This window comes from Furipterus horrens, unplaced genomic scaffold (assembly GCF_987537825.1).
Source record: "Furipterus horrens unplaced genomic scaffold, mFurHor1.1.pri manual_scaffold_6, whole genome shotgun sequence".
Taxonomy (NCBI): domain Eukaryota; kingdom Metazoa; phylum Chordata; class Mammalia; order Chiroptera; family Furipteridae; genus Furipterus; species Furipterus horrens.
The window spans coordinates 187969309-187979567 of NW_028327176.1; the positions used below are offsets into that span (position 1 = coordinate 187969309).

The window sequence follows — 10259 nt, forward strand, 5'->3', positions numbered from 1 at the left end:
TCCATGGTTGCTCAGAGCCAGGACAGTGTGAAGCGGCACCTTCATCCCGATGGGCACAGCCCGTGTGGGCCCAGGAGCTGTGTTGTCCCCCTGCCTTTCTAGACCACCTCATCATTTAACACGCGCCCGTGTCTCTGCAAGGCCGGCTTAGCCAGGTGGGGTTCACCTGTGGCTGGTGGCCCCGCTTTGAATGTTCTCTGTGTAACCTACTAGACATGATTTTTGAAAAATTCTAACCTGCCTCTAAGAGTTGTTTCAGACACTCTTAGGTCCTTTAAAATAAATTATTCTTGCAAATCAGATGTTAAAAATACCCATTGCTATACCTGCCTCTTCAGAGACTTATTAGTGCTGCATTTAGCTTCTCCATTTTGAGGTTTCTCAGCTAATAGAAAAAGAGAGTAAACAAAACTGACTTAGGAAATAACAGTACTCTCCCTGTACATAGTGCAGACAAACCTAAGAATATTTTCAGCCACCTGCAAGCTCTCTGGTGACCGCAGAGCCGGTCCCTCAGTCATTCAGCAAAGCCCTCCTGACGTGTACAGCTGATTCTCACCATCGCTGTGCGTGCGGCATCGTCACCCCACACCAGTGAGCTGAGGGCTTAGCTGTCTGCCTCAAGGAAGCACTGAAGAAAGACGTGGAGGCGAGGATTGACCTAATGGGTCTCTTCGCTCTGCCTCATCCCTTGGATGTTGGGTAGATCCCCGGTAAGGCAACAAGGACCTTCAGCGGAGAGGGCCTGGTTGGCCTCTGAGCCACGCGCTGCTCCCTTACAAGGAACTGGAGTGCTGAGCCCAAACGCCGGCAGTGGGGCTGCAGGGAGGTCACGGTCCCAGTCACCGACCTTTGTGGAAAGGGTGTTTTGGCTGTACCTGGCCATTTGTCAAGCCAAAGAATTTTCCACTTGATTTACTGAGGAAAGGAAATAAGCCTTAGATTCTGTGACCCTCCAGTGGGTTTAAAAAGTGAGTGCTATTCACATACTGGATCATTCATTTCCTGCAGTTAAAATAATTGGGCCATGTAATTTTTTCATTTTTACTTCATTGTTATTTCTTAATTTTTAAAATATGGAATAAATTCAAGAGATTGAAAAGAATATAGTACAGTAAAATCTCTCACATTCTTATCCCCAGCCATTTACTTTTTCCCCCTGGAGACAACTGATGTTACTTTTTCAGTTCCTCCTGAGGTTTTTTTTTTTTTTTTATCCTCACCCAAGGACATTTTTTCATTGCTTTTTAGAGAGAAACATCGATGTGACAGAGAAACGTAGATTGGTTGCCCCCCACTACCCATATACACTCCAGCCAGGGACTGAACCCACAACTCAGGCATGTGCTCTGACTGGGAATTGAACCCACAACCTCTCGGTTTAAGGGACAGTGTTCCAGCCAACTGAGCCACACTGGGCAGGGCCCTCCTGAGATTTTTCATTTTATTTCTCTTTGTTAATCTGAATGACAAAGAAGTGCACTTTGACACATTAGCTCTTAAGCTATATGGAACCATCCAGAATTTTAAAGCCAAAATTCATACCCTCTTCTGTGGGCAAGAGAAGAGAACACATGAATAAGACTCTCACTGAGCCCTGGGTTGGAACGTCCTCTGTCTCAGCACACGCCAGTTCGAGCGCCAGCCTTACAAAGGCACTTCCACAAAGACAGCCTGCCGTGCTGTGGGCCACCAGGCCACCACCATGTAGCGCTGGGGACAGGATTCGGCTTATCTCAACAAACCAAAAAAATTAACAATAGCTCACAGGAAAGAGTATTAGACATAAAAGTTGACAGCAATTTCATCCTGATTTTAACCTACTATGAAACTTAAATTCAGATTCATTATTTTTTAACTTATTTTGTCTTCTCTAAATATTTTAGTGGCAGCCTGGGCTTTCTCTTAAATATCCCTGTTAATCCAATTGAATCTTAGTGTTTAAAGAAACCACGTGGAAGTTCCTGATAAATGTCTATAGTGATCGAGAAGCTGAAACGGGAAGTTCCAGCCAGAATCCGGCCCTGAGTAACGGCAGCACTTGATTTCTGCCCGGTGCTCGTCCCCCGGTTTTGTAGCTGCTCTCAAACACCCTCTCCGTTGCCTCAGACTGCCCCGCGCTTGGCAGCCTGGTTATCACAACTATTTTCACTAAGTTATCCTTCTGTTTACAAAGGAGTTTTTTCAAAAAATGTATATGTCATACCTCAGCTCATTACAAAAAAGGATTTATAGTTTTTTTAGCATTCTGAACGTGTGGTTCAGCAACCGGACCATTGGCAAAGTGGCTGGCTGGACTGAGAACTTGTGTCCCTGAGCTCAGACTGTCACTGGGGCCCAGGGAGAAGGGCAGGGCTCCTCTCAGACCGGGCGCCTGCAGACCCGCCTTCTGATGGCAGGAAAGCCACCGCCCCTTTCTCTTGCTGTGACCCTGTTGGTGCCTGCGCTGTCACCTCCTGTCTCTACTGACCGTCCTTCCTCCTCCCGCCAGTGATCTATAAAACCAGCCTCCTGCACCTCCAGCCACGGCAGATGACCATCTATCTCCCAGAGGTTCGGAAGGTTTCCATGGACTACGTGAACTTACCTGTCTTTAACCCAAATGTGTTCAGTGAGGATGAAGATGACTTACCAGGTGTGTTCACACGCATTACTTAGTCTGTCATGAGCCCTTTCTCAGTGGGTCGTGACGGGACAGAGTGGTCATTGCTTCACAACCTCATTGGGAGCGTCCCAGGTGAAATCTGAAATGGCAGGGAGAGACCAGAGGAAGAGGCAGGCTGCCCCCGATGGGTAGGTGGCAATGTGAATGGGCAGAGGGACCTAAGAGGTGTGTCTTGGGTGGCTGTAAGACCGGTAGGTTTCCGCACGCACTGCCACAGTCTTGAAAGTTTCTGTGGAGGCTCTAAGTGGGGTCAGTCACATACACCATCCAGATGGCCTCAGAAACGCATTTCTCTCTCAAGGTGTATCCTTGCAGTGGCTTCTGGGAGAGGGAAGGGCAGAGAGAGTGCACATTCCAGGGACGGGGAGGGGGTGGGGATCTGGCAGTTGTCCGGGTCCAGCTCTTAGGTCAGCTGGTGATGGCCCCGGCTCCTTAATGACCTCCAACAGGATGAGAGCATGCCAGTCTGTGCCTGCTGCCTGTGTTGGCAAAGGGTGTAACTTCTCTGAGGTTGGAGGTGTGGTGGCATGACACTGAGGAAGGTCACATGCTGTCAGTCATTTGGGGAAGAGGGCAGCTACCAGAGCAAGGATGACTGGGGTAGCCATGTGCTTCACGGCCACAGAGCACGTGTACCACTTTGTTACATCCTCACCGTAACCCTCGGCTGTGCACAGGTACAGCGAAGTTCAAGGACTAGTCAGGACTCAGCAGTCAGAACTGAACCCCAGCCTTGGCGATCCTGGGCTGACCCTCCCCCATTAGTCCCTGCCTAGAGCAGAGCATCACCTGAGGGATCCCATGGCGCCCACAGAGCCCATGTCTGCAGACGGAAAACCTCACATTAAGCACCTCCCAGTGTGGGGGGCTTATCTCAGGATATAGAAGCCTAGACATGTACAAATTCTTTAAATCCAAGCTTACAAAGTTTCAGATATCTATAGTGATTTCTAGTGGGGGATCCTATTTTGATTAATAGATTAGAATGATTTCTAATTGGTCTGCCAATTACTTGAATATAACTGTTTTCAAAAAAGTCCACCTTCAATTTTATAAATACTATAGACACTCTTCTACTGCCATCCAAGCAAGGTTCTGAAAGGCTCTGGCTTCTGAGCCAGAGGAACCCCACACTCTCCTGTATCTGGTTGTTGTTGAACAGAGGGCCTATGGCCCTCGCCAAGGGGCAGGGGTGGGGGATGCACTCCCTTTTAGCCTCTGAGTGTGGGGGAAGAGCTCACCTTCTCCCAGCCCAGATTTTTACCTATAAAATTACCTGTCCTGCGCTTTCTGACAGGAGCCATCATGGGCAGAACCCGTGCTCTAGACCACTGCAGTCCTGATGTGAGAGGCTTGCAGCCACACACCTGCAGTGGGGGAAGGCCCGCCCACTCAAGCTTCAAAGCACGTCCCTGCTATTTCAGAATCTTGGGTGAAGAAGTCTCTCTTACACAGTCCCCTGAACACTCTCTTGTCTGTGGGCCCAGGGAGAGGATGGAACATTTTGTCTCAGGACATACGACCCTCCATAGCAGGGAAGATGCCTGCCGGTGGGATTCCATACAGATGAGGGCGCAGTAGGCAGAGGGGTCTGAACAGGGACAGAGGAACGCTTGAGACAGAGCCCAGATTCGCGTAGCCAGGCTGGAGTTCCATCTCACTGGAGGACCCCAGGGACGGGGGCAGCTCTTACAGGCACCATGGGTGGGCTGAGCTTTCAGTGAACCATCTGGCTTCATCTGAAGTTCTGGCGAAAGGTCAGCCGTCCGTTGTAACTACCTTGCGAAATCCTATTTCCTGCGCAGGACCAGCTGCCACACAACACTCAGAGGCCCAGGTGAGCGAGTTGCTCCCTTCAGACATGGCCACCCAGAGGCGGGGGCCTGAGCACCTGCCAGTGCCCACAGGTCATTGCTCAGGTGCAGGCCACTAAGTCCTGCCACACACAAACCGGGTATGTTCACAGGGCTTTATAAGGTGTGGCTCCACCTGACATACTGTTTGAAATGCTGAAAAGCAGATAAATTAGGCAATGAGCCTTTCCCTAATATTCGGGTTTGCTGAGGGTTCTTTTCATTGGTTTCTCTACTCCACTTTGCACGGTGCTATTTATAGGAACTGAACTTACATAGGAATATCAGATACCCCTCTGCAGTCTTCTGCAGGCACGTCCCACATTGACCAGTGCATTACTGTGACTAACCCTACAAGGAACATCATGAGTAAAAAGTGTCTTTAAACAATTATCTGCCTCAGTGCCGTTGGAGCACATGGTGCCAAACTGAGAAGGCTTCAGTGTATTCATTGAAAAGCCCTGACAATGCCTTTAGCTAATGGACGAGAGCAGGCTGCCCCGCAGGACCCACCAGTTGCCTGGGTGCCCTTCCAGAAACACCAGAGAATCTTTATGTAACTTGTTCGAACATTCCAACTTCCCCCCGAGACCTCTCCATCTGTAGAAGTTGCGTTTTGTATGCAGAAGACTGGGTGAGGAGAGAGGTGTGGCTTCTTCAGACCCAGGTTCGTGGCACTGTTTTGTAAGCAGCTTGTTTTCCTCGCTTCCTTCCAGTGACGGGGGCGTCTGGCGTGCCTGAGAACAACCCGCCTTGTACCGTGAACATCCCTATCGCCCCCATCCACAGCTCGGCGCAAGCTATGTCGCCCACGCAGAGCATCGGGCTGGTGCAGTCCCTGCTGGCCAATCAGAATGTGCAGCTGGACGTCCTGACCAATCAGACCACGGCCGTGGGGGCAGCTGAGCACGCAGGCGAGAACGGCCCCCAGTACCCGGTCTCCAACCGCCACTCCAACCCCGGGCAGGTGATCTTTGGCGGCGTGGAGATGGGCCGTCTGGTCCCAAACCCCTCGCAGCTGCCCCTGCCCCCATCGGCGCAGGGGGCGGGCCAGCTGTCCGCAGTGGAGCCCGGAGACCGAGAGCAGGAGCACCAGCAGAAGCCGGCCAAGGCCCCGCGGCCCACACTGCTGATCGCCGAGGGGGACGCCGTGGTCTTCAGCGGCCCCCAGGAGGTGCAGGTGGCCAAGCTGAACCCCCCGCCCCCCTACCCAGGAACCATCCCCGCGGCCCCCACCACGGCAGCGCCACCGCCCCCGCAGGCCCCCGCGGACATGTGCCTGAAGAAGGGCGACTTCTCGCTGTACCCCACGGCGGTGCACTACCAGCCGCCCCTGGGCTACGAGAGGATCACCACCTTCGACAGCAGCGGCAACGTGGAGGAGGTGTGCCGGCCTCGGACGCGCATGCTGTGCTCCCAGAACACCTACACGCTCCCCGGCCCGGGGAGCTCGGCCACCCTGAGGCTCACGGCCACGGAGAAGAAGGTGCCCCAGCCCTGCACCAGCGCGACCCTGAACCGCCTGACGGTCCCGCGGTACTCCATCCCAGCCGGAGACCCGCCCCCGTACCCCGACCTGGCCAGCCCGCTGGCCCCGGGCCGGGTGGCCGCGCAGCGGCTGGATGGGGGCCTCATCCACGCCACGCTGCGCAGGAATAACCGCGAGGCGGTGCTGAAGGCCGCGGCGCCGGCCGAGCCCCCGCGGGCCCCTCCGCAGCACCCGGCCAAGCCCAAGGGCGCGGCGCCGTTCCCGGGGCGGCCGCAGGCGGCCCTGTACACCTGCAGCCAGTGCAGCGGCGCGGGCGTGGGCGCGCGGCCCGAGCCCGGCGCAGGCGGCGCGCAGGCCGCCGGCACCTCCCCGCTGGCCTCGCAGTCCTCCTACAGCCTCCTGAACCCGCCCGACGGCTCCCGCGAGCGCACCGACTATGTCAACTCGGCCTTCACCGAGGACGAGGTGCTGGCCCAGCACTGCCCGGTGGAGAAGCCCCTGCGGCACCCTGTTCTGCCAGAAGCTGCTGTGGCCGTCAAACGGCCACCCCCGTACCAGTGGGACCCTGTGCTGGGAGAGGACATTTGGGTGCCACAGGAAAGGACAGCACAGACTGGCGTGCCCAACCCCCTGAAACTGCCCCCTTTGGTGGTGGGTCAGAGCCAGCACCTGGACGTGTCCCGAGTGCCCTTTGTCTCCCCCAAGTCTCCCACCAGCCCGACTGCCACTTTCCAAACAGGCTATGGGATGGGAGTGCCGTATCCAGGAAGCTATAACAGCGCCCCTTTGCCAGGAGTGCAGGCTCCCTGCTCTCCAAAGGACACCCTGTCCCCAACACAGTTTGCACAACAGGAGCCGGCTGTGGTTCTGCAGCCGGCCTACCCGCCCAGCCTGTCCTACTGCCCCCTTCCCCCCATGTACCCGGGAGGCAGCACGTGCTCAAGTTTACAGCTGCCTTCCATCGCCTTGCACCCCTGGAGCTCCTACAGCACGTGCCCCCCCATGCAGAACCCCCAGGGCACTCTCCCCCCCAAGGCACACTTGGTCATGGAGAAGCCCCTCGTGTCCCCGCCACCCCCTGACCTCCAAAGCCACCTGGGTACAGAGGTGATGGTAGAGACGGCGGACAACTTCCAGGAGGTCCTCTCCCTGACCGAGAGCCCCGTTCCCCAGAGGACAGAGAAATTCGGGAAGAAGAACCGCAAGCGCCTGGACAGCCGAGCAGAGGAAGGAAACATCCAGGCCATCACTGAGGGCAAAGTGAAGAAGGAGGCTCGGACTTTGAGTGACTTTAACTCCCTGATCTCCAGCCCCCGCCTGGGGCGAGAGAAGAAGAAAGCGAAGAGCCAGAAGGACCAGCTGAAGTCGAAGAAGCTGAATAAGACGAACGAGTTCCAGGACAGCTCGGAGAGCGAGCCGGAGCTGTTCATCAGCGGGGACGAGCTGCTGAACCAGGGCCAGGGCGGCAAGAAGGGCTGGAAGAGCAAGCGCAGCCTGAGAGCAGCCAGCGAGCTGGAGGAGTTCAAGTGCCGGAAGGCCAGCGAGAGGGAGGACGGGCGGCTGGGCAGCCAGGGCTTCGTGTACGTCATGGCCAACAAGCAGCCTCTCTGGAACGAAGCCACCCAGGTGTACCAGCTGGACTTCGGGGGGCGTGTGACCCAAGAGTCGGCCAAGAACTTTCAGATCGAGCTGGAGGGGCGGCAGGTAAGGGTGTCCCAGGGCCTGGCCAGATCGCGACTTCCTGGTCTCGGCAGGTTGCTGTGGGTTTTTCCGACCGCGTGAAGGGTCTCGGTGCTTTGGCCTTTGAGGAGCATTTTCCAGAGGCCGCCTGGGAAACGCAGAGACCACCTGGTCCTCTTAGGTGGGGCCGGGCCAGTTGGGGTTGCCGTGGGCGCGCACCCCCCCCCCCCCCCCGCTTCTCTTAGTTAAAGCAGCAGGCACCCGTTCCCTCGTTAGGCCGGTGAACATGTCCTTCAGCTGAGCCACGTAGCAGGGCTCATTAATACCCTTTTTTATTGTGTAGCTTGGTTTGTGTGTCTCTCTAGTTACTGTTAAGTCGTCCCCTGGCTCTGTGGCAGGACGCAGGTGTGCTCCCGGGACCGCTGAATGCAGTGGGTAATTCGTCGGTCCTTCCTGCTGCAGCCCGGTGATCACCGTAGTCCTGAGGCAGAGCTGCTATGCTGGGAGTTCCCTTCACTTCCCGTATTTAAATCTCATTTTTATTAATTCGTGCGACGAACATTTATTGAGCACCTGCTCTATGTCTGGAAATCTTCTGAGCAAGGAGTTGGCGAACTGCAGCCCACAGGCTGGACTGCTTCCTCTTTTATCGAGTTCTGTGGTGACCCAGCCACCGTCATCCACCTAAGTATTCTCTGTGGCTGCTTTCCCCGTACAGCAGCGGACTTCCATGTCGGTGGCAGCCCTGGCTGGGGGCTCAGGTGGCTGAAGCATCATCCTGTGCACCAAATGGCTATGGGTTTGATTCCAGGTCAGGGCACATACGTAGGTTGCACGTTTGATCCCGGTTGGGGCACGTATGGGAGGCAGCTTACTAATGTTTCTCTTGCACATGGATATTTCTCTTTCTCTTTCACTTCCACCCTTTCTCTGTGTCTAAAAGCAAATTTTTAACTTTCTTAAAATGGAGGAAAGATTATAGCCAAATAAATATATGTAATATAATGTCACAGTTATGTAATGGTCCCTGTAAGTCCTGAAATGACAAAGCAAAGCAGGCTTGAGAGGTGAGCAGAATGGGAAGGAGGTGCGCTGGGCTCTGGCTCTCTCTGAGCAGTAACATTTGGCAATGACAACTGATATTCCTCTAAAGCCTCTTTCATCTGTAGATTCTTCTTTCTACTCCCCCCTGTCTTCTTCCTTGGTGAGGAGACTTCATTTGCCTTGGGGAGCTCCCCACACCCTGAATTTTGCTCATTGTCTCCCCACTGTGTTGTCGAACGTGTTCCTCTGTTCCTTCGTTTTTGACGAACTTGAGATTAGATGCCGAAGCCTCCCGTTTGCGGGCCGAAGTACCCCGTAGGCCACGCTGTCTGCCTCCGTCGGGAGCCGCGCGGGCCTGGGGGTCCTGGCCCGTCCGGTTTTCCTTTAATGACCTCGCTTCCCTCCCTGCCCCCCGCAGGTGATGCAGTTTGGAAGGATCGACGGCAACGCGTACATCCTGGACTTCCAGTACCCCTTCTCGGCTGTGCAGGCCTTCGCCGTCGCCCTGGCCAACGTGACCCAGCGCCTCAAGTGAGCGGCTGGCCGCGGAGCAGGAGGAGACCGCGGGCCTCTGCAGAGAGGTCTGCCCGCAGGTGCTAGAGGAGCCGCCGTGGGGCCCGGGGGCCGGAAGACAAGAGCAAACTGGAAATGTCTGTCAGGCCAGGAGAGGGCACTGACCTTAGCATTGTCGTTTGTTTGGGTTTTTATTACTCTTTATTGTCTTTCTTTCTTTTTTTAATCAAAACAGTATAGGTGAGTGGTATTTGCAAGCAAAGGTGCCAGGCGCCTGGTGTTTTTTTAGAAATGTGATTGCTTGTGGTGACGTTCCCCCGGGCTAGCTTCGGTCAGCCGCGTGCGGGGCCCTTTAGAAGGAAGACAGACTGCCTTGTAGCCTGCTATTCTTTTAGACATAAGGAGTGTGTGTTCTTCTCATTCTCCACAATATCACTTGTGTAAAAACAAAAAACTTTTTTAAAAAACAGAACCAAAAATTCTGAACTTACAGATTCTCCTGGGGGGCCAACACTTAATTCACACGTATTATGTTACTCCCCCAAAGGCGAGTTGGTTAATGAAAGGTCTTTCGGCAAATGCGCTGTTTGATTCATAAGTAAACACTGGCTTTTTATGGGGGCGCTGTTACCAGGTGTGAACACGATGTGCTCCCGATGGTGTGGGGGAAGGGGTGGTAGGTGAGGAAGGGGCTCCTGCGCATGGGCAGGTGGGGGATATGCGTAGTGTGACTTGAAATCGCACAAGGGCTATGCTCCTCTCTGGAGGATGTTTACACTGAAGACTCCACTAGTTTTATACCACGTCAGAATTCCATAGTTCAGAGCATCTGACCGGGGAAGGTAGGAGACACGTGGGACGGTCCCAGCGCGCAGTAGGGGCGGCCTTTGGCTCAGTGAGTCCCTGGGTGCCCGCTTGCTGAGAAGTGGCGTTCATTCCCTCTCCCCTCTTACCGTTGACTCTGGAAATGAGGCTGCAAACAGGACCCTGCCCATCCCACAGCGCCGTTCTGCAC

General features: G+C 54.7%; 1 protein-coding gene across 1 annotated transcript in view; it reads left to right on the forward strand.

Moving 5' to 3' along the window:
- Nucleotides 1–9657, forward strand: part of TULP4 (TUB like protein 4) — a 124309-nt gene extending 114652 nt beyond the window's left edge. The window contains exons 12-14 of the mRNA XM_090280036.1: nucleotides 2492–2635; nucleotides 5235–7711; nucleotides 9150–9657. Of these exons, the coding sequence (XP_090136162.1) occupies nucleotides 2492–2635; nucleotides 5235–7711; nucleotides 9150–9266 (2738 nt within the window). The 3' untranslated portion in view covers nucleotides 9267–9657. The remainder of the gene's footprint in view (nucleotides 1–2491; nucleotides 2636–5234; nucleotides 7712–9149) is intronic.
- Nucleotides 9658–10259: the final 602 nt, after the last annotated feature.